Genomic DNA, 27,692 nt, shown 5'->3' with positions numbered 1-27,692 from the left:
AGTATAAATAGAAGTGTACTCAGAGAAGGCACAGGATGGAAAACTCATGATGAATTGTTAGGGCATGTTGAGTTGGTTCTGTCAATGCCTGCAGTCAGATGATTTCACTGGCTGTACAAGATGAAATCTCATATTTCAATGTATAAGTAAAAGTGTGAAAGTTCAGCTGAAGCAGGGACAAATACAGAACAATTTTTTGTGTGTATTTGTAACTAGGGCACCAGAGCAATAGAGGAAGCCAAAATGAGCCGGAAAAGCAAAAGGAGTTTAAAGGAGAAATTAGCCTTGAAGAACAGCTTGGTTAAAGAAGCCCTCTCAGAATTCCTGGGAACTTTTATATTGATAGTAAGTGTCAGCTGCTTTCCTTTCTTCCTACTAATCTAATGTTGGACAGTGCTTGTAAGGGGACACGTATGCTTTTTCTTGTACTGTACCAGAAGCGTGGTTACTGCCTGACAAACATTGTACAGCCTTGAATGAATTGCTTCTATTTATGGTAAGTTTGTAATTCCTTTCTTCACCTGATGTAATTATCACTGGCTATTAAAAACAGGTAGCTTTAGATATTACGATTGTCTGATAAGTATTTGATTTCATACAGGAACAGAATTTCAGTGAACTACCATGTTCTGAAAAATCCAGATAGGCACAATGAACAATAATAATACTCTTGCTTTTGTTTTTTTAAAAACTCAGCAGTTTATTCTACTTTCACTTCTATGCACAACTTCCATTTGCTTTAACATAGTGTATTGCACATTAAGAGAATTTTAGCTGAGTTATTTTCCTGTGCAATATAGAAATTTAGCTGTATGATTTGTAGTGAATTTATTGGGAGTTGCATTGCCAAACTTTCAGAGATTTTGCAAGTTAACTATTTTTTTTTTTCTTTTTAACTGTACTACATAAATTATACAGTTGCTTGGTCCTGTAGTACTGCTACAATTTAGACAAATACCAAACCTCCCAATTTTCATATCCCCAGATTTTTTAAACTTAATTTCTTGCTCAATTTTTCTGTGCATTTTGCACTGGGACACAGAGCTCTACCCTGTGATTTACCAGGGTAGAGAGCAGGCTCAGTAGCAGAGCTGGAAGTCAAGCAGCTAGAGTATTTATGCCAAACTCTTTCTTCCTCCTTTTAGTCTGAACAAGACAGTCTTGCTTATTGCTAAATATTTTATCATAGTGAAAGGCCAGAAAAAAAAAAGAAGCAGGCATAGTACTGACATAGTCTATTTTATAACTGTAACTATATTAGCTAAATTTCAAGTAAGTCATCTAAAAAATTCCAGTAGCTCATAAAATACATGAAAATAATGGTCTTTACTACACTTCAGCCAACTGAAGTGCACAGGCACTAACGTAACATTATTCTCAAATTTAATACCATCCATAAGACATTACTACTATAAGGAGCACATTCAGAAGCAAGGAGCACAAAGCACTTTACAAACATTAATGAATTAAGTGTCACAACACCCTGGTAAGGAGAGGAAATGTCATTATCTTCATTTTATGTATTAGCAAACCTGATTACAGCAGACTGCACAGGAAGCCTGTGGCAGAACTCTGAATATAACCCAGATCACCTGACTTCCAGTACTCTGTCCTCGCCACAAGATCATCCTCCTCTTTCCATTAATACAATTAAGCAAGTGAAGAAAACGTATTAAAGTGCAGATTAGACGGCAAATGCTATTATTTAATGTCCTGCTGCACAAGACTAGAAAGAAATGCAAACCCAAAGCCCATTTTCTAGTATATTCACCATATGAATATAGTAGAAAATGAAGCTATGAAATTGTTCTTAATAACCTGACTTTCTCAATTCTATCTTACACTTTATAGTTTCAACCTTGGCTTAAAGCAGAGAAGAGCCTCACAGGGACTGAACTGCAGCTTTCTCAGTGCTTGGATACCTCGGTTTATGTTTAGACTGTGGAAGTTAGGAGCAATACAAAGCGTTTATTGTGAAGAAACTGACTTTTCTGCTGTTGTATATTGCTATTGCTTTTAGGCTCTGTCAGCCAGTAAGTAGTTTCTCTTTAAGAACAGATTAATATTAAACCCTTAACTTAAATTGGAGCTAATGAAAGGGGCAGCCTGGTAAGTCAGAGGGCAGAAATCCTTGAAAAACAGACACCATGTATGCAAAAGAAGTGAAAGCTTTCTTCCATCATCCTATTACTATGTCTTAATCCTGTTACAAAGTGAAAGTGAGATGAGAGTTCACGGCCTACAGCACAGTTGATTCAGATCTTTGCTGAAAGCCATTTCATGTCACTGTGATGGGTTTTACAGCCTGTAGGAAGCACCTGCGCCAGGGAGTAAGGCAGGGACAAACCCTTCTATTACCCACAGACTCTGGAAGTCAGTGCTAACTGTGCCTAAATCTGCGACCAACCTAGCACTTCTGAAAGTTAGCCAGGTGAAATTCTTTCCCTCCAAATCACCTATTTCTATTTTTTCTGGAGAACAACATCATGGGCTACATACTACTAAGAGCTTAAACTACCATCTTTGGTAACTCTCAAGCCTTGCAATGTTTTTTTCCAAACTGGAAAATGTACAAACTGTAAGATTAATTTCAGGACATCTAGAAAGTCAGATCACTCATCAGGCAAAACCCAAGCCTTCACCTGGGGGTGAGAAGGGCTCTGCCTGCAATGTTAAACAGATTTGAGACAACAAGCCTTGAGAAAGTCACTGGGTATATGGTTCGGATAACATCTCTTGGTCATCCCTACTGACTATGCTGTGGTTTGCCTTGCAGCATGGTCTCAGAGCACGTAAACTGAATTCTTTTCAGATGAAACTAAAGTGGAAGGTGAGCTCCAGAATCACAGGAAATGTGCTGACCATTAATGGATGAATGGATGCTCAGTCTAGTGGGTCAGACTGGAGATACTCCTAAGTAATCCCTCCCGAGATGTCTGTATTCAGGTTCTCTGAACCAGCTGCTTGCAGTGCACAACTTGATAATACAGACATAGCCTGTGTGAGCCCTTCTCTCTGCTTATCAAAGCACCCAATTTCAACCTCTGAGGGTTCAGTGAGAAACACTAAACTCTAGGAACCTGCAAGTGCCCTGCTGTATAGGCAGATCCAACGGTATACAGAGCAGTTGCTGTTACCGCCTGTCTGGGTAATCCTGCTGGTGATTAGGCTATTTTACTCTTAGACCTATTCTGCTGGGGGAACAAGTATTTCTTTCAGTATCCAGCCTTGAATTATTCCCCAAGGCATAGCACAGCTGCTCTAATTACACTCTGGAACAAGAATTGGGGCAGAAAACCCAAAATGTACAGTCCGTAACCGAATGCAAATTGCACGTGGTTTTGGTTACACTGAGCTTTTGGTTACTGTCTTGAACTATATCGTATTCACCTTATAAGGTTCCATCAAGCTGAGAAAATGTTGCACTTCTTATGATACTTGTATAAAACAAATGGATGCAGTTTTAACATAACTAAGTTATATTGCAGTACAGGCAATGAGGAGCACGCATTATCCTGGGTATTTATATTTGCAGATTATTTGTAAAGTCCTGCCCATTTCTTGCATTTACCTTGGTGCTGCCATGTGGTAAACCCCCAACCTGCAAAGTTTAATTGTGCCATTTGCAATTTAGAATAAGCATCCACAAAAAACACAATCTACCCATAAAGTTTGCAATGAACATTTGAAAAGGATACAACAGTTTTCCAGGAAGTGGATACTGAGTAATGTGGGTTTTACACCGTGTGTTTCGAACCAGCTTTTGGGACAGGTCCCTCCAGCCTACACCTATGCAACAGGTCCCTGAGGTGGGAGAACACCCACCCGTTTGTACCATGGTGCCTGAGAGGCCCATGCACACACACATTTCCAAGCCTCTGACACAGCCTCAGCTTTCTGTAGCTGGGGCTGCCCGAGGCCTCCCTTGAGACAGAGCTCTCTACACACCTTTTTGTTCTCCAACACGTCTCCTGGTTCAGTATATTTCCTCTTGGAGCTCCTGTGGATTACTCTGCGGGACAACATCTAGGTGCCAGCACAGAAGAGTCAAGAAGCCATGCTGCATCAGGTAGATGGGTTATATGACTTTTCAGTGAGTCTGTCTGGAACTCACCTATCCAACTGCCTCTCTGCTTTTAATCATGCTTCTCTCCATATTTCCCCTTTGGAACTTGGCTGCATTGCTCTCAAACAAAATGGGATTTACTCTGGCTTACGCCATTAAGTATATCTGAATTGGAACAGTTCCAAAAAGAGATGCCAAATGGGCCATGTTGCTTCCTTTAGCGGCTACTGCTCACCTAACATAGTTTTTATTTCATTTTCTCTCTCAAGAGCTTCTTACTAAACACGGTTTCCCAGAAAGGAGCTGCACAGGAGCCAGTATCTCCTGAGTCCAGAGCAGTGTATGCTTCCTTGCTGAAACAGAACACAGGTTTCCATTTAGCATTATAAAGACAAGTCGGTAGTATATATATTCACATCCCAAAGCTTAGTCTCCAACTGGAGGTGGGGATCCTCTTACAAAATTCCCACTGAAGCGAATGTTTATGTGTGCATAGAGGATGCAGTGCAAGAGCATGAATTGAATGCATGACACCCCACGCTGCAAACAGTCCAACTAATGAGAAGGAAGGCCATTTATCTTTTGCACATCAAAATCTTCATTATGTAAGTTATCACCCCTGCTTTGTTGCAGAGTTTAGTCTTGCCTGAAGAATCTTTAAGTGTGACATTCCATGGATTTACTCAGTCCAGAAGATTAAAATTCAAACAACTTTTCCATATCTTTCTTTTTGTGGCCCTACATTGCAGTGCATGTTAATTACAATACTGTATGGTAATATATATCCCTTATTCTAAACATGTGTTAGAATCCTCATTACATGATGTTATTACATGAAAGCAGATATAGCTTTTGATTACTTGCTCCTTAAATAAGTATTTAGTGTTTAATACAAAATTACTACTTAGAAATTTTAAACAAAGATAAATTCCATGTTCTAAATTTTTGTGAAAGGGAGACTCTTTCTTTGTATAGGATGTAGTTGCTTACAGCGAGTTTAGTTTTAAGGTAGAAAATTAAATAGCAGTAGCTTCTAACAGCTACCTTGTTTGCCATCAGCAATGAATTTCCTGGAGTAGAGAATCTTGTATAATTAGGTCTTAGTGAACTTAAGTTTGTCAAAGCTAGATAAAAAAGGTTATTAAAACTTACTTATCATTGGTATTTTGATATGTCACTCAACATTTTTTTAAATATTATACAATGCTACAAATACCATGGGCTTTAGCAATATTTGCACTCTGGAAAGCAGCTCTTATGTCACAGAGAGCCATACATTAGGGTCTCTAGCAGCAATACTATAGTACAACCAATAAATAATAAAAGTCACTCATCAATCTAATGTCATAGAATTTAATCCTGCACTTCCAGACCAAAACTGCTCATTTTATGGGAATAAGATGCTTCCTTTCCCTGTCGTCACCAACTCAGAGTCCTTTCTGTTTCTGCAATTGTATCAGTTGCATATGTTTTGATGGCATGAAGTTTTGCTAATGATTCTGCTGAAGATGTGCAAAGTCTTCCTCTTTCTTGCAACTGTATTAAATCAGCATTGCAAACAGAAGTCAAAGTAGTAATAAAGACCCTTAGTTGTTCTGAGGTTAAGGAACTGTTCTTGCACACTGGTTTATTTCTATAATTTTACTATTATCAAAATAAATTAACTTTTTTTTTTTACTTTTCTCTAGAAAACACTTCTATTTCCCTGAAGTCATTCTTTAATTCAGCTGAATAGTTAGCAGTGTGAAAGAACTGAAAGCAAGGTTACCTAATTTTTCTTTTACCTTGAAATGTTTATTACAGCAAATAATTCTGAAAAGTCACAGGAAATCTTTTGTTTTCAATACAAACTTAAGTTTTCCAGTATATGACATTTTAAACTTTCTGGTGACTCAGATGTTCTGTGTTACATGAAAGTTTTAAAAGAGAATTATCTTCATCTCTGCAACATCAGCCCCAACATATAACTCAGCTCTCATTGTTTAACCAAGAGGTTCCATTAAGTTGAACTTAATTTTCCAAGACCTTTTTCTGTAGATACACTTTTTTCCAGAAAGTTTGCATCTATAGGGCTGAAGTGTAGGCACTCTCCCTGAGCCTCACAGCAGACTTGCATCCTTCCAACATTCAACTGCGAGTGCAAAGCTTTCATTTACGTTTTACAGACACAAATTTACAGGCTGTTTTCTCAAAAGTTTCGCCAAATTTAAAAATTTATTACTTTTATTACCTTTTTTTTTAACTGTCATAAACAGTTGGAGAACAGAATAAGAGATAATAAATGCAGTTCATGCCATACAGTGAGTTTATATCTTTGTGATCTCAACATTTCAATAAACCATTTTGGCTAAAAGTGAATTCTAGTGAGCCCTCCAGTCCATGGTCTGGTTTAAATGCAACCTTGACTCAGTTCCTCTAACCCATTCCTTAACGGTTTCTTTACTTTTAAAAGCACTCAGCTTTTTTTTTTTTCAACAGAAAACAGCTTAGGAAGAGAACATACTGAGGCTTTAATTACTCATAACCATGCACCTCCAACCATGAGGGCACAGAAAAGATCCGGCCACCCTGTTTCTGCACAAAGAGTAAATGAAAAGATACATGTACCCTTATACTCTGAAGGGAGGACAGAAAACCTCCTTTCTCAGAAACTGCAATGCCCGCTCCTGCACTCTCCAAATTTTAAGGGTTTAGAAAGATTTTTAATCTTTTCAGTTGGTGTAGGAAGCAAAGCAGAGAAGCACATCTCAGCTCAAGAATAAATGAGTAACTGGGGAGGGAAGCAGCACCTGAATAGGCTCTTTTTCTCCTCAAGAAGCTACTAGGTAAGATTTTCTTCCCTTGCCTAGCCTTTTCTTCCTAGCCCCTTTGCAAGGGGCCATGTCTCACTCCTGAAAGTTTGTATCTAAATATGAAATGTTTCATTTCCTTTCTCTCCTGAATTTCTAAAACTTAGTAAGAACATAAAAATAATCTTCACTGAAGAAACTGACTCAAGCCAGTTGCCCTATATAATTCAGGAAAGAAAAGCATTTTAGCATTTCATGATGAAGAGTACAATATTAATCACAATAAAATATGAGAGAATGCAGACCTTTGCATTCTCTCCAGGTGATTTCAAGCTTTTATTTGTCTCTTATTGCATGTGCAAAAGCAATAATAAAAATTTAAAAGCATCAGTTTATATAACACAGCATAGTCTGTCCCTCAATATTTTCACTGTATTTTTTCCCACAGAGCAATTTGAACCAGATCTTTATATGTTTTAAAAGCTTTATATACACAATTCATCCAAAGCCTTATTAAAATTTACATTCATGTCTCCAAGTAGTAATGCTTTCTGTCGTTAAAAAAATGGTTTCAAAACGGCAATCATTTTAAGGCTTATGTCTACACTATTTAATTAACTGAATGATAAGGGTTTTTTTCAAGCCCTTATTTTATTAGATAGTAAGTCTGAAAAAAATAAAGGGTAAATCCATTTGAACCCAAGAGGATATTGGTTGTGTCCCAGGAGATTATCAGGAGAACGGATATAGGGATTTTTTATTACTCCAAGTTTGATTAAATTGTAATGTTCAGAAATCCTCCCCCCCCAAATATTTAATTAATGATAAGAGTGACATGCTTTTAAAATATTTAAAAATTACTTGACTGGTAAGCTATATTTTTATCTCACCTTAAAAATTTTAAGTACTATCTGATTTAGCAAAAGATAGGAAGTATTAAACATGAAATTAGATGAAGATTGCTCTTTCCTGGAAGAACAGGAGTTTCCTGCAACTTGAATTCTTGCAGAGCTAATGCCCTGAATTTTAGTAGATCTAACATGTCTCTATTTTTATTGCTGTTAGCATTACTGTCCCTAATGAAAGAATACTTAGGAGCCCAGTCTGAATTAAGGCCCTACATAATACACAAACATAGCAAAAATATGTCTCTGTATAGAAAGAGTTCCTAACCCATTATAAAACACCTTATTATGAAACGCAGTAGGCAAATTCTAAGCAGACTTGCTTTGTAAATAAAGAAATTGGAAATGAAAGCGAGTTCTAAAATACACTCCAAATTAAAGACCTTTAGAAGGACACCATCAATTCAGTAATCAGCCCCTCTGAAAAGTTTATTTACTACTTTTAAGCACAACACCCAAACTAACCATATATGGAAATATTAATGGGGGGCAGGGGGAACTGTACAAGACTACGAACAACCCTCTAACATTTTCATGGGCACTTTTTGTCAGAGAGATCCCTGCCTGCAGTGAAGGGCAAACACAACCACTTCTCCCGTCCCCCAAAGGAGTCTCTGCCTCTTCCCACCTGTATCCCTGCTTTTAAGGGCCTAAATATGTGGTGCTAAGTCTGACTATTGGAGAAGTCACAGAGGTTTCCCTAAGAAGTGAAATACCAGGGCTTGCTCTCACATCCTCAAGTGTCCCAGCAATATCGCTCTGCTTCCACAGATTCAGAACGGGTCACTTTAGGACAGCACAAGGACGCTCACCGCAAGCACAGAGCTTGAGCCTAACGCACTGCATTGCCCCTGAGAGCCCGTCCCCTCCACAGCACTGCGTAGGAACATACGCAGGTGCGGCAGAATCCAGAGCAGTACTGCAGGTCCGTCCAGGCTGAAAAAGGGGAGCAGACAAGTCGCAGGCTAGCAGGAACAGTAGGAGAACATAGGCGGGAGCGTGCCATGGGAAAGGGGCAGGGTTGCCCCCTCACCTGAACAAAGGCATCCTTACAGAAAACTGTGAATTGGTGGAGGGAACCTTGGAGATTCTTCATAATTAGCTGTGGTTGTTTAAATAGGTGTCCTGGTTTCAGCTGGGATAGAGTTAACTGTCTTCCTAGTAGCTGGTACAGTGCTATGTTTTGAGTTCAGTATGTGAAGAATGTTGATAACACTGATGTTTTCAGTTGCTGCTCAGTAGTGTTTAGACTATAGTCAAGGATTTTTCAGCTTCTCATGCCCAGTCAGGGCACAAGAAGTTGGCACAGGACACAGCCAGGGCAGCTGACCCAAACTGGCCAACAGTGTATTCCATACCATGTGACGTCCCATCTAGTTTAGGAACTGGGAAGGGGGGGGCAGGGAATCGCCGCTCGGGGACTGGCTGGGTGTTGGTCGGCAGGTGGTGAGCAATTGCCCTGCGCATCATTTGTACATTCCAATCCTTTTATTACTACTGTTGGCATTTTATTAGTGTTATCATTATCATTATTAGTTTCTTCTTTTCTGTTCTATTAAACCGCTCTTATCTCAACCCAGGAGTTTTACTTCTTTTTCCCGATTTTCTCCCCCATCCCACTGGATGGGGGAGAGTGAGTGAGCGGCTGTGTGGTGCTTAGTTGCTGGCTGGGGTTAAACCACGACAATAGGGTTCTGTCCTGAAAACTGACTAAAATAGAAATTCTGAACTATTTTTCTAGCGTTTCCTGATTGAAAGTGTACACCTTATAATTAAAATATGATTTTTTTTTTTTGTAACTGCTGACTCTGTATTCCTTATAGCACAGTGAATTCTTATATTCACGTAGAGCATAGTCAGTTGTGTGGCCATCAAGGCCATACTCTGCCCGAAGGGCCATGATGGTAACCCACCATAGGTACGTAACTCACCACAGCTTGGCAGCCTGTGATGTACAAGATATACCAAAACACACGTCATTGTCTCCACGCTGCTAAAAAGCAGGAGACTTGGCTGCTGCTTTAATGTTACAGTAAGAGTGTATGGCTATGAATGCACACTACCCTTAGATCTGTTCGATAAGAAGGGGCCTTTTTATATATGCATTCTGGTTTAAGATGTCTAAAACTCTACAGGCCATGTAGAAAAATAGATTCCCTAAAATTCTGGATTCAGATCTTGCAGAAAATTGAAATCCTATTTACACTGAAAAATGCTATTACAAGCATTTGTAAAAATCCTGAAAATAGCACAGACGGAGGCAAAATGATCTTGAGTCTCTCTGATGAGTGGGATAGAGACAAAGTTCTGCAAGCTTCCAGGGGCTAACAGGACATTATGCTCATTGGAGGCCTGTTGTTTTCCTTTCCTAACATAAGCCTTGTTACCCAAGACAAAGAGAATGATCTAAAGTCTATGAAGCAAGTTTTTGGCAGAGAATGTGCAGACAGCTATTCCACACCCAAACAGGTTATTTATGACAGCAGTCTAATTACTTTGTGAACAAAAAGTCAGTACTGAAGCTACTCCAGTAAATTTAAGCAGATCAGACTACAGACAACTGCTAAGATGAAAACCTGCTAACATAAGGTAAGACAAGATAAGATAAAGAGATCTGGCTATATTATACTGTAAATTAAACTCCCATTGACTCCATGCGCTTCAGTGAATGAGTTTGTGTGGGTGCAGCTGATAGCTGAGCTTGGCCTAGAAACTCAGAATATTTAGTTACAACTTGATGATCTAGTTGGTCTTAACTCAGCCGAGCAAAGATTCACAGGGTATTAAATTGCTGCTCCTGTAATTACACGATTAGGTGATAGTTTCCAGTTATGTCAACCTAGCTACAGTAGGTATGAGAAGATTTTTTTCTCTGCTTCTTAAAACGACGACAGATGGAGGCAATATTACCGTAACATGGTTCAGATTTGCAGGTTCAGCTCCCAGCTGCCCCATCCCAGAATGGGCACACAGTGACTGTGCCTGCAGTAGCAGCCATTCGTCGTACATGAGCAGGCAGCCATTTACCAACATCCACCGAGCAAGAAGCCAGTGCAACTGTGTTCAAGCTTGCTTGTGCACCTTCTTGTTTGTAGACTGAGTTTTCTGAGACTGGTTAGCACAAAAAGGGAGTGTCTGGAGTTGCATATTTCCCTATGACGTACAGAGTGGAAGCCCCTGTGCAAGAGGACTACACAGCTGTTTCTGTATGATTCTCCACAGTTCTGGTAAAGAGGGAAGGGACGCCACAGCCTACATCCTATTTCCTTCCCGCTTCTTGTGAATTTGTAGTTGATATACACAGATGTGGTTACTGTCCCTTATCCTTTTCTATACCCATCTTCTCCACTCCTGTTCTCTTTTTTCATCGTTCTTACAGAAAGGGGTAATGTTTTCAAAAGAATGGCCTTTTCTTGAATCTGCAAAAAACTTTGTCTATGCCATTTCAGAACACAAGTGCATACTTGTCGATCTAACTGCTTGCCTGAACGCAAACTGCACCCCAGTGTACACAGGGCCCCAGAAGAGCCTACCGAACTTGCTCCATGTCTGAGCCATATCTTTCACAAAATCTTGCTTGGTGCAATTTCTGGAATACTCCCTTTGAGAAGTCTGGAAAATGAAGGCTAGAGCATGCTAATTCCACCTCCTCAAGGCTTGTGCCCTAGTCTTAAACCTTATAAATTCCAGCATACCCATTCTTTCCATATTAATTAAACATATAAATACATAAGTAGAATTGTCTTACATGACATTTTAAAGATACATGTAATTTCAGCTGCGAACAACTAAAATATTTTTTGGTTTGGTTTTATATCTGTATGTGCATTTGTGCTTACCATTTGAATTGCTAGGTATATGATACTAATGACAATGAGAGAATGCCTAACATAAGCTTATGTCATCCATTGCACAGCAGTTGACAGCGGCTTGGAATATGTCTTGTAACCTTCAATTATACAGTCCAATAAACTACTGCTATCTAACACCACCCTACCCTTACGTAACCTGACAGCTGTAAGACTTTGGCACCAGACAGTGTTTTGTTTGCTTGCATGATTATAACCTCAAGGCAAGAACTGCACCTGGGTGTATGACAGAGTCTTGGGGCACTTTAACAGAAACTCCGTCTGCATTGCAAAGCTGGTTAAGAGTATAATTTTATTGAGAGCTTTTCTGTCACATTTTGGCATTCGTTAAACCCCTGGGGGAAATAATGGAAACAAAATTATGATTTTTGCCTGTTTAAATTGTATCTATTCTAGCAGGACTCGCTTGTTAAACCTCAATCAACAAATCTTTTTGGTACAGTCTATTTCTAAGGCAGGAGAGATTTTTCCATTACTTTGCAGTTTCTGAATGCAACTGCCTTGCAAGTGAAAATAAGCATGTCTAAAATAACTAAATTTTATGTATTCAAATAGGCATAGTTGGGAAGAATATTTACAATACAGTCACTGGTGACACACACTAATGGCAGAACACTAAAGCGAAGCAAGGAGATTAGCCAAAGCAACTGCATTGGCTAAGATGGAATGATTTTATACACGGGAAAAAAAAATCTGATTCACCTGTACCATCAAAGGAGGAATATATATATGTCTATATAAAAATATGTATCTCCAATTTAACATCAAAGTAATTAAGGTTGCTCAAGATAAATCTAGTCACATCCCAGAAAAGATAAGATTCAGATCACTTACAGTTGCAGAGAAGCAAAAGTTTTCAGACTATAGATATTATTTGATATCTTCTGTAGAGTGTTGGGTCCTTATTCAGCAAAGCCCTTAGGCATATATTTAAAAAGAAGATTTCCAAAGACAGAAATTGCTTTCTGGCAGAAATGGGTCAGCTAGGCTGTCTTAAACTGAAGGCCTTTTGTACCTTTGAAAATCTTTCCTACCAACTTTAATAGGACCTAAACATATGCTTGAAGCTAAGCAGAAACTTTAGAATTGAATATACATGATCTTAAGCATGCATTTAAATGTGTTGCTGAACTTCATTCTGAGGGGAACCAACATAAAGCGGAAGCCAGTTTAAATCCATTGAGAATAGTCCAATGTGAATTATTCAGTAATCCCCACTCTAGTTAATTGTTCAAGCTGCAGAGCCAGTGAAATATTCTGATAGAGCAATATATGATATCAAGGCAGCACAACAGTAACACACACTCTAAATCTCCAGAAAGATGTCTCATTCCAGAGTTTCAGCATTAAACATTAAAAGCTTTTTGAACTATCTTTCATAACTTTTCTAGTAATTTTTTCATTGCTTATAACAACAATCTGGAACTGACAACTTACCACACAGAATTAATTCCCTCTTCACTTTCAGATGCAGAGATTTGTTGTAGAGGCTGTGAGATCTTGTTTAGGCTCCAAGTTCTGATCTGTTTCCCATCATTGTACTTGAAAACTGTTTTCTGGGGAGAGAGAGGTCCTTATTAGCAGAGATTCTTCCTGGTCACAGAGCAGGGGAAAATAAAGAGTAAATGCTCATTACAGCAAAGGCAACAATGGCACACATGCCATTAATCTCAAACTCTAGCATTTTTTCAATATTTAATGACATTTTCAGCTATACCTGGACAGCAGCAGGAGTTGCAAACTAGCCAATAACATTTGACAGACACACTCATGGTTTTACATTTCTCTTTCAAAATACAGGCACTTGGATGTGGGTGTGTAGGACAGGCTGTCCTTAGCCGAGGAGCCCATGGTGGGCCCATGACAGTATCAGTTGGATTTGCAATGGCAGTCACCATAGCAGTGTATGTGTCTGGGGGGGTTTCTGGTAAGTGACTTTTTTCTTCTATAGCATTTATTGCCACAGTTTTAAGGCTACCTTATTAAATTACTTCCACTTCATGGTATAAACAATTATGTATCTAGCAATAGCAAGCACCATTACAGAGGAATCTGCATCAGAGTTTCATTAGTACATCTTTTGTGTTCTTGTTTCCCTCTATTCTTTGCATTTGGCAAAATCTTCCACCAAATTCTGATCTGAACTAGTGCACAAACCTTGGCAGACCTCTGGCTTTTATGGAAAATGGCCTGTGCAAACCAGAAATCTGCTTGGTCTTGCTTTGAAAATTCTGTCGATAGAGATGATCCTGGACAGCACAGGCACTGCATTTAAGGAAATAACCATGAAAAGCTTACAGAATCCAGCAGTCACCAGCTAAAATGGTTGCCAGCTAGGTAGAAGTTAGAATGACCCACTAATGGGTATAATGAGCAGGGTTCATCTTAGAGAATGCATTTTATCTCTTCATGTCCTATGACAGGCAGCAGCAAGTCTGCTCCCGTCTGCTTATTCGCAGAAGCAGCAAACCACAGAAAGCAGAAAAAGCAAAAAGATTCAGTACTAGAGATACATTCTGTGATACACTGCCAACGTACTGTCATTGCCCCTTTGTTTCTGCTATAACATTTCCTCAATATATATTGGTCAGGAATCTCTCTTATCTGTAGCTGGGCTAACTAATCAGTGTCTATGTGTGCCATATTGGATGGTGCTTTGTCTCCTATTTCCACCATTCAGTTTGGCCAAATTAATATCAGAAACATTAGCATAAGTGCATTTAACATTTCAATTCTCTCTTTAAAATAGAAAATGATGGGTTGTAATAATACACAGTGTTGTGTATTATAATACACAATACTCCGTGTTGTGTATTATAATACACAATACTCCGTGTTGTATGTGGAGTTTATATTGCCCTCTTGTACTCCAGTTCTCATAGAGGAATTTCTTACCCTTCATAAAGAGGGTAAAGCCAATGTGGGCTGGTATCTCTAGGTATAACTAGGCCATTATAAATAGCTGCTATAGCAGAAATTACTGTGGCCATTTGTCTTCTCTTTTACAAATTCTTTTACAGAGACACCACGCATGAGGTTTCTTAGTTCACATTAGAAAGTGCTCAAGGTACAGCAAAACAGGCAGTCCTGTTATTGTCATTGAAACAGAGCAGAATGGTTCCTTAATATCGCACAAAGTTAATTCAGCAGTACATTCCTATTATCTGAACAACTTTAAAGTACAGCCTTTGGTTTACATGTAGGCAGGTAAACTCTTCTAATGCAGTATCATGAAAAAAATCCTGTAAAGACACAAACCTGTCCTACATTTGCATCTTTAAGGGATATTCATCTCCATTATATGGAAGATTAGAGTTCAATCCCAGCAGGGCAGAGCAGTTGCAGATGTTGCAGTATTGTGTTTCCTGTGTTTTTCGCATGACAAAGGATTCTGCATGCAGTGCGTTTTCTTCCTGAAAGAATAGGAAAAGATATTTCAATAGGCTGTGACTATCCAACATAGGATTACTAGTGGACACTTTAGAATATCACTTCCTATACAGAATTTGTTAGCAAATTCTGTGGCTCTTTGACCATGAAGTCTCATGTTTAAGTACTGCTAAAATATTTCGCATCAGTTCTTCATGAAATTCTAAATTCATGGTAACATAAAATATATAATCTGCATATTTGGTGAATTTGAGCTCTTTTATCTAGGAAAAATACCCCTTTTTGCTTTTTCTCCACCTAATTTTCCTCCATGTCTAGATAATTTCCCCACCATTTTTTCCAACTAAACACTTCAGACAAACTCATGACTATGATCACTGCAACTACAAAAGAATGGGGAACACACTGTCCAAAGTGAACTTTTTTTTTAACCAGGAAACTACCAGTGGCACAGGAACCAAGAATCTTTTAACTCCCCTATCTCAGCATGAGAGCCTTCAACTAGACTTTTCCTTTCCAGATTTAATGTTAATCAGACATCTCTACTATTATTATGACTTGTCCTGGCCATCATAATCACCCTGTATTATATACAGGTGGGGAACAATATCAGGTGTTGAAAGAAAGGAAAATTATTCATTCCAGCTAGAGTAAAGAACAAAAGACAAGAAAACAATTTAACAAAATTCAGATGAAGGGCTGTTAAATAAGGTGTCATCCATCTATTTGCTCTGTGCTGAAAAATTTGAAACACAGTGAGGAATTCAAAATTAATTCAAGACTGGTGCTACTAGGTCAGAGTTTTGGAAATGATACAAAGAGGGTTTTATCCAGCTTGTTATCTGTGTTTGTCAGTTCATTATGTATCAAAGGTGCCTGGATTTCATAAGATAATGACTCACTGACCTGAAGTGCAAACAAACACAGAAACTGTACATAGAGGCCCTTTCTCCATCACTAGCCTTTGATAGACAAAGGTCACGCTCTTTTAGTTATTTTATGAAAGACAAAGGCCATTTTTTTTCTGATAACCATACCGGCTGAAATGAGACTTCACCTGGAAAGTAACCAATGGATCTGCTATGTCCTTGCAAAACTTGGGGTTTACTGTATTTTTACTGTGGAGTACCGTTTCATCTGTTTATTTGGCAATTTATATTTCTTAAGTATTAACTACATATGTGTAAAAAATGAAGTTTTCCAAAAGCATTCAACACTTTTTTCCATGTTGATAAAAGATGTTGAGGGAAGTGACTAGCATGTGACATAATAATAAATATATTTTAGAAACTAAAATTGTCACAAAGAATTCCAATGCTGCTGCAATCTTTTCCATGCGTGAGTTTAGGTGTAGCTACTCCTAAATACAAAGGAAGGAAATTCCACAGGAAATAGAACTCTCTGTTTCAGCACAGCTACTTTGTCAGTTTGCTTAGCATGGACCTTTCTGGAGGGTGTAAGAGCTTGATGAAAATGTGTGATGAAGAACTATGCACTGCTGTCCCCAGATCTCATCTAGCTCACCAACAGTCAGCACAAAGCTGGACAGACCTAATATTATTTTATTTTATGTTCATGAAAACCGAGTTCCTAAGTAACCCCAGGTTGAAGATTGGGACATAAACATGACTTAAATCCAGGGTACTCCAGATCTGCCTCAAGATACACGATCAAGCCAGTAATAGTCCTTAATCTTAATACATGCTTGCTAAACTGAATGAATGTTCTGCTGCCCCAGTCCTCCCTTAAAAATAAAAAGCCGAAGCCCTTGATGAGAGAGAATATGTGCAGAATGACGGACCCTCCTATTACAACCAATAGTGCAGGTTTAGGCTTTTTCTAGAAAAGTTGTCTATAGATCTATAGATTATATACTGCAGGACAGCAGTCTGATAAATAGCACAGTCTGCAAACATCACGAGGGAAGTTGGATCTTGGTGGCTTTCCCCCTCCCCCTCTAATTTAATCCAACTTGTTTCAGTTTCATTGCAGTCAGCATTTAATTGCAAAATAACATCTAGAAAAGCACGTACTAGTCTCGTGCTCAAAAGTGCCTACATTTTTACAAATCCTTCACCTATTGTCATGTATCTGAGTCATCCATATGACTTATTTTGTGATTTATTTTTCAGGTGGTCACATAAACCCAGCCGTTTCATTAGCCATGTGCGTGACTGGAAGATTAAAATGGACCAAATTACCAATTTACATATTAGCACAGCTCCTGGGAGCATTTGTTGGAGCAGCGGCTGTCTTTGGGATTTATTATGGTGAGTACACCTTAGACATGCTCACAGGACAAACTAGAGGTCAGGCAGTCTCTAAGGCCCCAATTTTTCAATGAACGCCAAGCAGGCAGAGGACTCCGTTCACACAGGGCTAATGACAGGACTGAAGCTAAAGCCATAAAGAAGAAAGGAAGAAGCATAAATAGTTTGAAGGAGAAAAGAAAGGCTCAAACGTTCCAGGTATCCTACAACTTTTCGGAAACACTAATACTCCAGGAAACGTTCTGAAATTTAGAAAAATTATTTGTGGGAAATCAGATACTCTGAGATCATGTATTTCTCAGTAAGGATTTTAAGTTACTTAATAGCCAGGATATAGGGCTATTCATCTTCCAAGCAAATTAGAAACATTAAAGACCTGACCCAAGTGCCTGTAGGCAAGTATCACCAACATCGTTCATTAAGGTTACAGGATATGAGATCAAGTCCCTCCTGACTAAACTTCAGACCACCTTATAGAGGTAGCTCTCCAAGGCAATGAATTCCAGGTAGAGTGATAAAGGGGTCACATACTAGAAGAGAAAAAAAGAAAAAAAAATTTACCCCTATCCTTGAGGCATGTTTCTTTTACACGGTGTGCCACAAAAGGAAAAAACTAAGTAACAGACTCCCTGACTTGATGAATCCACTCAGCCAGATCAGTTGCTTCAATCACCTACTCCAAAACTGCATCTACTGACCCAGCCCATCTCCTCCAAAGCCTCTCTCTCTGTGTCTGTGTCTGCAGACAGCGCTGGGTCTAGGTGCAACAGAGAAAAAAAACTAAAATAGAAATGCCTATTGTATATCAGCTAGGTGCTCAGTACCAGTAGTAATCACAAAAAGAAAAATCTTTAGGAACTGTGGTAACTGATTTGGGTTTGATGGGGTTTGTTGGTTTGTTTGGGGTGGGGGGGTGGGGAACTTTTTTGTTTGTTTTAAGGTTAGTGTTAGAATTTTGAAACTATGGTATTCCAGAACAGGATTCCCATCTGAATCTAGGTCCTGCTCAAACCAGACTACCAGAATTAGGGCTGTGGCCAGGATGCAGCAGCACGTCAACATGCACATGGGGTTGGGGGGATTCACGGCATTCTGCCAAAGGGTAGCAGTAGGATAGGGAGCTAAGATAGAGAACTTAGGGCTAGGGTTAGAGACTTCTTCCTGTTATTCAGGAGCGCAGGATTTTCTCATATCCCTATCTCTGCTCAAGTACTTTACCCTCCTCTTGATCTTACTAATTCCCAAACCTCTTCTGTACTTCTTCCTTCCTGCAACTTGCAGGAGTGTCGTGTACTCATTGAGGTCCACTGAAAACTCACTGCTAGAAAAACAGACATAGGAGCTCAACACCTCCACCTTCCTCATACACACGTATTTAAGCTAGGTACTTTCATTTTCAGCAATGCCCCTGAAAGAGCGAGGGAATATATAAGCTAGGCTGCTGAACATGAGGCCTTTCTAAAGGTGTACAAAGTAATTCACAGCTGAGAAATTTTCTTTTCCTTATGCTTTTTTTTCCTAATAGTTAAATGCAACAAAATAATCTGGCATTGCAAATGAGAGAACCTGACCAAATTAAACAACTAAATATTCTTGGCACCCATGCTGTGGCCTTAAGCAAAGCTAGAAAAAACAGGGGCAAGGAGAAATAGATTTGTCTGCTAGCTTCAGGAGAAGCTAACCATCCTCACCATGACTTCCATGGGAGATAAGGGAGCTGTTTCTTTACTAACAAGTATCACCTCATTACTGGATCCAGTAGTGAAATAAAGGCATAGCATTTGTTATTCTTGTCTGTCTATGCAGATTTTTGAGTGCTTCATCTTAGTGTCTTCCTATTTGTAACATTTCAGGGCTTGCCAAGGCAGCAAATTATTCCAACACAGAAGTCATATTATACTATTTAAAATATGGTTAAATACAGTAACATAAATATACATGTATTTTCAATACACATAGATCTTTACAATACATATAAAAATACACTAACTTAAATATACGAAGAACTGAAGTTTTGAGGCTAGCCTCTCCCCTCATATCTTGGATGACTAGCATAGCAGCTGGGTGTAAAGCCCGTGTAGAGTGAAAAATTCTAACTCCTTTAGAAGAGGAGGTCTCTCAGGAGAGTTCGTTCCCAGAAGAAGTCATTGTACAACTGTCAAATGGAATAGTGGTGGCTGGGAATCCACAACAGTACAATCAGGATACTATGCATTTTTTGGGGCATCATGCCAAATATAGCACCTCTTACAGAATAATGCAACTGTGTTCAGAATCAGAAAATGCTCCTTGGCACTGAGTTTGGAGCAATGACCAGGGAAAAAACAGCCCCATTTTGAAAGCTGTGATATATAAAACAAGTACTTCAAGGCACAGGAGGAGAGATGAGACAGGAAGGTATGATTAGCATATCACCTCAAATCCATTAACTATGCTCCCAGAAAAAATGATGAGTTTCAGTTGAGAATGTGAAGTGCACAGATCTATCACATATTCTAGTCCTAGAAAACCTAGTGTTTTTGGAGAAGTGCAACCAGGTAATGGCTGTTTTCTATAGATGCCTTTATGGAGTATAGCAATGGAAACCTTGAAGTCACAGGACCTAATGCAACAGCACATATCTTTGCAACATATCCAGCTCCGTATCTGTCCCTCATAAATGGATTTGCTGATCAGGTAAGTGCACTTGCTGTCTTGATTCTACAAATTGAACATACTGAAAACTGTAAAACCAAGCAGTAAAAAAACCAAAATATAGATCTCTAATGAGTATGATGAATCTCACCATTTTGGTCATACATCACTGTGTACAATAGCAATGAGAATGCAATGCTGTTTGTGGGGGTTACACTTTAGTTGTATTTTACAAGCAAGATAATTTCAAGTTGTTCTTTTCACATACACCATACTAATTGTTGCACTCTACATGTCTGTAATGCAATATATGTAAGAGGTTTTCCCCATCATAAATCAATGTTTCTCCAGAAAGTTCAGCAAAGCTATGTCCATTTACATCAAAATCCAGCCCATTTTGTGGGCCTATTATTTCTTAAGTAATGTTTAAGCAGCCAGTTTAACACACCTTGAACAACTGAGTTTTCTGCTACCATAAGCCTCCTCTCCAACCTTCTCTTTGCAAATAGATTCGTATTATTTGTTATTTTTCAAATGACTGACTCTGAAAAAGTCTCCACTTTATTTCCAATCTGTATCCCCTAATCCCACTTATCCAACAGTGAAAAATGAGGTTTCATATCTTCTATCTACTTCTAATCAATTTACCCATCTTCTTCAGGCATACATGAAATAAACACTGTGTAAGCAAGCCATGAAAAGTAGGGATTGCTGAAGCACAGGAATTCGTTACGTAAAGGACTTGAAGATTGTGCAATCTGGCTTCAAAAAACACAAACATGGTTTTGAAATTTTATAAGAAAGACAATTCTGATCTTTGGATCAGTCAACAGACTTTTCCATAGGATCTTTTTGCCCATGGATGTTTTAAAACAAAATTAAAAACAGATGAAATTTAAAAATTATTTTTAATGCCCCCAAACTTAAACTTCTTTAAATCAGTATAGAAACTGAACGTTTTGACATAGGGGAAAAACAGACAAAAGTTTCAGCAAAGTTAACTATTAGCAAAATCAACATCTACAAAGCATTTAAGCATTTACTTCCATCAAAGTAATTCCAAGAAAATTTCCTTCATCAGCTCAATTAGCACATGCAATAGAGTTCACGTTACAGTTACACATGCAACCTTAATTTAGGTAATTCCTAGTTTTTAACTGCTCAGTTTTGACTTTGTAGACTTCACTTTTTTTTTCTTACATTATGCAATACCTGGATAAAGAGGTGCATATTTAGTCTGATTTATCAGTGTAAGCTACAGTCACATAAAACACTCTTATATCAATGTAACCGATTGCACTGCCATAGCAGAACTACCAAAAATCAAGTAAATGCAACTGTTAAATTGATAGGAAAAAAAATGTGGAAACAAAGCACCAGACCTCACATAGCAGATGCCTTTTAAATCCTCTATTCTTTCCACACCAGGTTGTTGCAGATTTTTTTTTTTTTTCAGATGTCTGCAACACATTTCTTGTCTTTTTCTTTCAGCACAGATACAAAAACTTCTCATTACTGTAAAGTACAGAGGCACTGGGTTCCAAATTTTGCTACTCTGTATAGTGGGATAAATCTAAATACCAGCTCTAAGCCACCACAAGCCACAGAGCTGCCATAGCCCCTCTTTTCATTATTGGAAGGAATCTGCACATATTTACTCAATATTCTTTTCTTTGCATTGGCCAGGTGATGTCAACAGCTGTTCTTCTTCTGGCTATATTTGCTATTTTTGACACCAGAAATAACAACGTACCAAAGGGCCTGGAGCCAATTGCCGTAGGACTTCTTATAATTGCTCTTACTTGCTCCTTGGGAATGAACAGTGGCTGTGCCATGAACCCGGCCAGGGATCTAGGCCCAAGGCTCTTCACAGCCATTGCAGGATGGGGGATGGAAGTATTCACGTAAGTATGCCTGGATATGAAGTAAAATGCTCTTGGCTAAGATTGCTTCCTAGGAAAGTAAGATCTTGATTCAACATGGTACCAAGTCAAACTTTACGTACATATAGGTAATTCTTTGCATACCAGAAGAAGCTATTCATGCACTTTAAGCCAGACATCCTCTAGGAACTGGGCTTTAAAAAGGATTTCCTGCTCCTAAGGCAAATCAAACATGCATTATCTCTAATATCAATCATTGTTTCAAGCAGACCCTTCCCAAAGTATTAGAGTTCCTTAGAGGTCACTGGAAATATGAGTGCTTTCTTCTCTTGTCCTGCAGCTTTCCAAAAAAAAAAAAAAAAAAAAAAAAAAAAAAGAAATCGTGAGAGAGTTAGGTGGGAATATTTATTGGGTGCTGTAAAAAACACAGACATATCAGATTGATTTAGCCTATTATTACTACTGAGTTATTGCAGAAATATACAACAATCTAAAAGCCTGACTTCCTGCCTGGGAGCGAAGGAGTGAATGAAAGCAAGCTCCCTTCGTTTTCCCACATTTCAGAGCACACTCTCAAATCCCTGTGCATGCATGTGTGCACGCACACACACGCTCTTGGCTGGCCAAATGCACAGCTAATTAGTTGCACATCAAATCCACGGCTTACACATATCCACTGTAAGAGGCACTCTGGGATATCTAAGTAAGAGTAATCTGTCATCAGGAGGCAGATTTTTTGGTTTATTTTTGTATAGTTTGTTTTTCCAGTTATTTACAAGTAGGAATCCCCAGAAGTACTGCAGACCACTAGAGAGCTCTGTTTAATAGAGATTTCATTTTAGCTACTTCACCAAGTACAAATAATCTGTATTTATTTAGTATGACTTCCATCTACACAAATCATGTGCGTTAGTAAAGGCAAAACCCTAAAAAAGCTAGGCACAGCATAGAAGAAATGGGCACACAGTCATGCTGTAGGCCAGATCCAAAGCTTGGATGTAACACAGCTCTGGGGAGCTGCTGGCAGGAGGTTGGCAATCTAGCCCATTTACCTCCAAACATTTCCTCGCCAGCAGCTTTTACCACTGTACCATTAGACTGCACTTCTTTCTTTTTTCCTAAAAACAGCAGCACACAAAGTGACATCCCACACCTAGGTTTCTCCTCTCATGCCTACTGAATTATAAGTAGTTGTTGACTATAATGTTAATTATAGTGTCATGTGCTATAATCTGTAATATATTATGAAGTTGGCTATTATGTTGCTGAAAACGTTTGGAAGCCTGATGGTACTGTAGTCTAGTCACAGAATACCCGTGAACTCCCCTCTTCTCCAACAGTAAGGTCTTATTTACATTTAAGAAATTAAAAGAAAACTCTACATCTGTACCGATAGGGGCTCTTCCCTAATTTAGTTTTAGGATTTATATACAGAGAGGGAATGCATCCCCACTGTAAAGACCATACTAAGAAATTTAAAAATGGGAACATAAAAAATGAGATATGAAATCTCTGGTCATTGCCAGAATAAAGTTACAGCAGTCTCAGGGACATATAAATTGAGGAAGAAGTCTTCCTCCCTGCCTTCAGTTATAAGGCTACAGCTATAACCAAGTTTTCAAGGGAATGATACAACAGGAATATATTCTCATCTAGTTACAGCATAGATCCAGGTTGGATTTAGGAAGAACTTGAGCTTTGTTAGGTAGCTGGAAACTTTGAATCAATTACAGGCCATGGGAGGAGTCTGAACCATTGTAGCTGGGATCCTGAACTGCCTAATGCTCTGCTGGGATTACATGTATGTGAGAGACTTAAGTGATGCAGCAACAGTTGACAGCTAAACCTTGGATGTCTCAGCTTAACTGGAATTCACAACCTTGAGGCAGGTGCTTAAGCTCTCTAGTGAAAGGCATGCCCAGGAACTGGGACCTAAGCATGAAACCTCCACAGTAACACGAGGGGAGTGCTGCACAAACCGAACAACAGGAAATACTGAAGACGCATTGAACATTCATTGGAGTGAGGGTGGAAGCATTTCACAAGGTAACCAAGTCATTCTCTGTCCAGGTCAGTGAGTGTTCAAGTGCTGCCTACAGAGCAGCCAGGGACCACCAGGAAAGCCTCACTTTGGAATAGATCAGATACAGAAGGATGAGACTCTCTACACCCTGATCCCAAGCAAATGCTCTAAACACTGAGATAATTGGTTCACAGGGGGAAAACCCCCTCTACCGTTCTTTGTGCTTGCAGGTTCAGTAAATTCTGGTTTTATCATGTTCTCAGGCAGGGAACTGCAAGTAGACCGGAGGGGAGCTCTTCTGCTGGACTATGGAGTTGTCCAGAGGATAGGGAGGCGGTTGAGCAGGGATTTTCTAAATGTTGCTGTTATTACATTTTGCACAAAGGCACCTGGAGCAGCAGTTTCCCTGAGAATCAAGCTAGGGGACGCGGGCTATGGTGTGGTTTCCCTAGCCAGTGCAACTGGATTTGTTTTGGTTAAAGGCTCCAATTTGAAGCTGTCCTGACCCACTGCAGCTGAAAAGGGGATATCTGTCCAGCACCCTGCAGAGAGCACCATTTCGCACACAACAGATGTAGTCAGCACTGTGGCCTGCTCCTGCAAACTGCTCCTCAACCTGCTGGGAGTAGGTGTCACAGATGGCGACCGTCCCCCTCATTAGGAGACAACTGCTGACTTCAGAGACCTAAATGTTTCTTACGATTTGTCCTCAAACCACGGAGATAACCTGGAGGCTTTCTTAAGCACGTGCTTAATATTCTAACAAGCTTAGGAAAAGTTTTGGGTGGTGAAGTTTCTCTCGCCCGTAGCGAGAAAACAGCCAGAGCTTTGAGTACAAACACCGGACTGCGGGTCTTGACAAGCACAACGGAGCGCGAAACGGCAGCGAGAAGCGGCGGTCCAGAGCAGCGCTTCCCAGCCGCATTCGAAGGTAGCCGTGGAACGTTTCGCCCCCGCTTTACTACGCGCTCCTCCGCACCTCTGCCCAGGCGGGGTCTGACCGGCCACGGCCGCAGCGCCCAGGCGGCGTTCGCCTCGCTCCGTGACGGCGCTGCGGGCCGGGAGCCGCGGCGGGCAGGGCCCGGCCGCCGCCGCCGCCAGCGCGGTAACGCTGACACCTCGTGGCCACCGGCCCCGCCGACGGCGCCGGGGACCAGTCGCCCGCAGTGAACTGAACTGCGTTTTGGGGAGAGCCGGGAGACGCACCTCTTCTCTGCACGGCGACGCGGCCTCCGAAACGCGCCGCGTTCCTCCCCGAGCGTAGACCGGTAGCCAGGCGCCTTCCACGCTGCCCAATGCCTGAATCATCCCGGCATTTCTTACAGCGAACAGCGTTATCTCACCCTCCCACAGCAGCTGGCTAGGCGCGAAATGCATTTGCAGGTCTAAAACGGGCCAAAGGCCCCAGTCCGTATAGCTTATACACTGCATTTTCCTGGAAATTTTTGCAGTTAACCAAAGTGCCGCTTGCCAGGCCCGTGCGCTGCCTCCTGCCCTTCACGACTGGCTCCCCCCTGCTCTGCCCCACAGCAAAAACACCTGATGACGACAAAGGCATAGCTGGATGTTTTCCTGCTAACTTGGCAGCAAAGCTGTAAGCTAGGGTATAAGGGAACTAAGGTTACTTCAGTGTAGCTATCTGTACTTGGCACAAAGAGTTCTTGCTCCTGTGTCTATGAAGGAGGATTGAGTGTCATGGAAACTCATGTCAGCTGTGTCCCGATCCCATTTCAGCTTTGGCATCGCTCTCTAGAAAGACTTTACGCCCATCAGCCTAGCAGAAGGGTCTCTGAAGCACAGCTGACAGCAGCTGCTGCAAATACAGGCCATGATTTGGAGAAGGTCATGCAGGAGCCAACGAGGCACATGTCAGTTCATGGAACAAGCAGAGAGAGAAACCTGCCAAGAAACACCTTCATTATACGCCAATGTACACACGTGGGCACACAGAAGACTACATGCAAGTACTTGATACAGATTTTGGTGTGCTGATTAATTCAATAAAACCTTAGTCCATGCTTGTTCCAGAAATTCAGGGGCTCAACAGACATTCATGACTCAAGAACACACAGATCTATAAACTCAGTAGAACAGTATCAGGAGTTATTTTATATCCTCAGGGCAAAATATAAATAATTCCAAAGGCAAAACATGCACATCTAAGGCATTCCTGAACAAGGAATAATATTATCATCAATAGGGCACTGTGACATTAGCCCTGTTCCATTCTCATGTTGTAACTTAACCACAAGTTCACTTCTGCAAAAATCTATACAACTGAGTGCTGAATAATTATCCTTACAGTTTAAAAATTCCCCTGGCAGCTTCCTGTAAAGTTCCTCTCACAGATGAACTTGTCCCTTTGTATTTCTGGAAGAAAAAAATTGTTACTTCCCCATTTTCAATATGCATGAAATTGAGGTAGCTTGGTTTTCACTGCAGACCCGCATATTCAATTAATACAGCACATTATCAAATCAAAACACCTTCATGCACCAGTACCGTTAAGAAAGTCTGTGCTCTGAAACCAATACTCAGTAGTTTACTGTCTGAATGTGGACCTCCAGGAAAGGGAGAGCAATTCTACAAGCCCACGTCTCCTGCATAAAGATGTTGTTATTTATTGTTTTATACCATTTAATGGTGGACTTGCTTCTTTAAAAGTGTTCATAAATCTACACATTTAAAATTAAATCCTAGTAATTGTGCAAAGACAATGCAAACATTTCAGCAGAGCCAATGGGCCAGACTTTCTCACTGAACACAGCACTTCTAAAAAATATTAAGTTTTAGGTGTATAAAACTTCTAAACTCTTATTTACCTCTTACTGAAAGACACCACATTTTAATCAGAGAGATAAGACTCTACATCATGAAATTTGAATCTTGACCACTCTAGTCAAGTATAAGCCACTTTACAGTCACTGTGTTTTATTACATTCCTTAAGGCACATATACTCAAAATCAAGTATAATTGTTATACTTGTCAAGAGGAACACCATATATACTATTGCAGGCCTGAACCTGCAAATCTCCATGCAGATGAGATAACCCATCTTTGCAACGTATATTTGCATTAATCACTCCTGAAAACCTATTCATGAGCATCTGGCAACAGCATCAGTCAAAACTGCTGTGCAATAAATATGTCTCTGTTTATTTCATTGTAAGTCAATGAAGCCCATTTTCCACAAGGGAGAAATTATCCCTTGGCCCCAAAGCAGACATGCAGTAAAGAGGCCTTATCTTCTGAGGCGCAAGTACAGCACGTAGACCAACATGTCTGGTGGTTGTTACTTAGCATTTCAATCACAACGTGGGCAGGACAGACAGGAGTGTCATCCATTTACAGAAATGTGAGACAAAATAGAAATGTCTACAGTATAGTGTGTGACACACCACTGCATTTGCTTAGTGCCAAATATAAGGTAGGGTATTCACTACAGTAATAAATAATGATAATTCTTGGGGGTTTTTTTTTTTTGTTTTTTTTTTTTTTTTTTTTTTTGGTCTTACAGGGCTGGAAATAATTGGTGGTGGGTCCCTATAGTTGCACCTATGCTGGGAGGTGTACTTGGAGCAACGATCTATATTGTTTTTATTGAAATTCATCACTCGGATACTCAGCCAGAAGAAGAAAATGACGTGTATGATAAATATGAACTGACCAATATGGAGTAAGAAGTGAAGAATTTTCTCTCTCATTCTGTTGTGCAGTTTTTACGCAAATGATTGTTTAGACCATTTTATTAAACCTGTATGCCTCAACTGGAAATTCACATTTCAAAGCAGAAAAAATCTATATAGGAAACAAGTTCAAAACTGACCTCTTTCCATGAAACATTGGGCTGATTACATTCAAA

The 27,692-nt window shown here is 39.8% G+C and overlaps 1 protein-coding gene across 2 annotated transcripts; it reads left to right on the top strand.

The window, feature by feature from the left end:
- Nucleotides 1-21: 21 nt before the first annotated feature.
- AQP9 (aquaporin 9) lies at nt 22-27,692 on the top strand. Of its 2 annotated transcripts, XM_010571764.1 has the most exons (7): nt 22-345; nt 438-496; nt 13,430-13,556; nt 17,152-17,289; nt 19,847-19,965; nt 21,610-21,827; nt 27,348-27,692. In XM_010571764.1, exons 2-7 carry the CDS (start codon nt 494-496, stop codon nt 27,508-27,510), a joined length of 768 nt encoding a protein of 255 aa, XP_010570066.1. In that variant the 5' UTR covers nt 22-345; nt 438-493; the 3' UTR covers nt 27,511-27,692. The 2 variants fall into 2 exon arrangements, with proteins under 2 accessions (XP_010570066.1, XP_010570065.1); XM_010571763.1 differs by lacking the exon at nt 438-496 and having other exon boundaries at nt 160-345; nt 27,348-27,619.

Source organism: Haliaeetus leucocephalus, unplaced genomic scaffold (genome assembly GCF_000737465.1).
Source record: "Haliaeetus leucocephalus isolate CR32 unplaced genomic scaffold, Haliaeetus_leucocephalus-4.0 Scaffold339, whole genome shotgun sequence".
NCBI classification, from domain to species: domain Eukaryota; kingdom Metazoa; phylum Chordata; class Aves; order Accipitriformes; family Accipitridae; genus Haliaeetus; species Haliaeetus leucocephalus.
The sequence above is the reverse complement of the archived record's forward strand: the minus strand, read 5'-3'. Positions and strand labels throughout refer to the sequence as shown.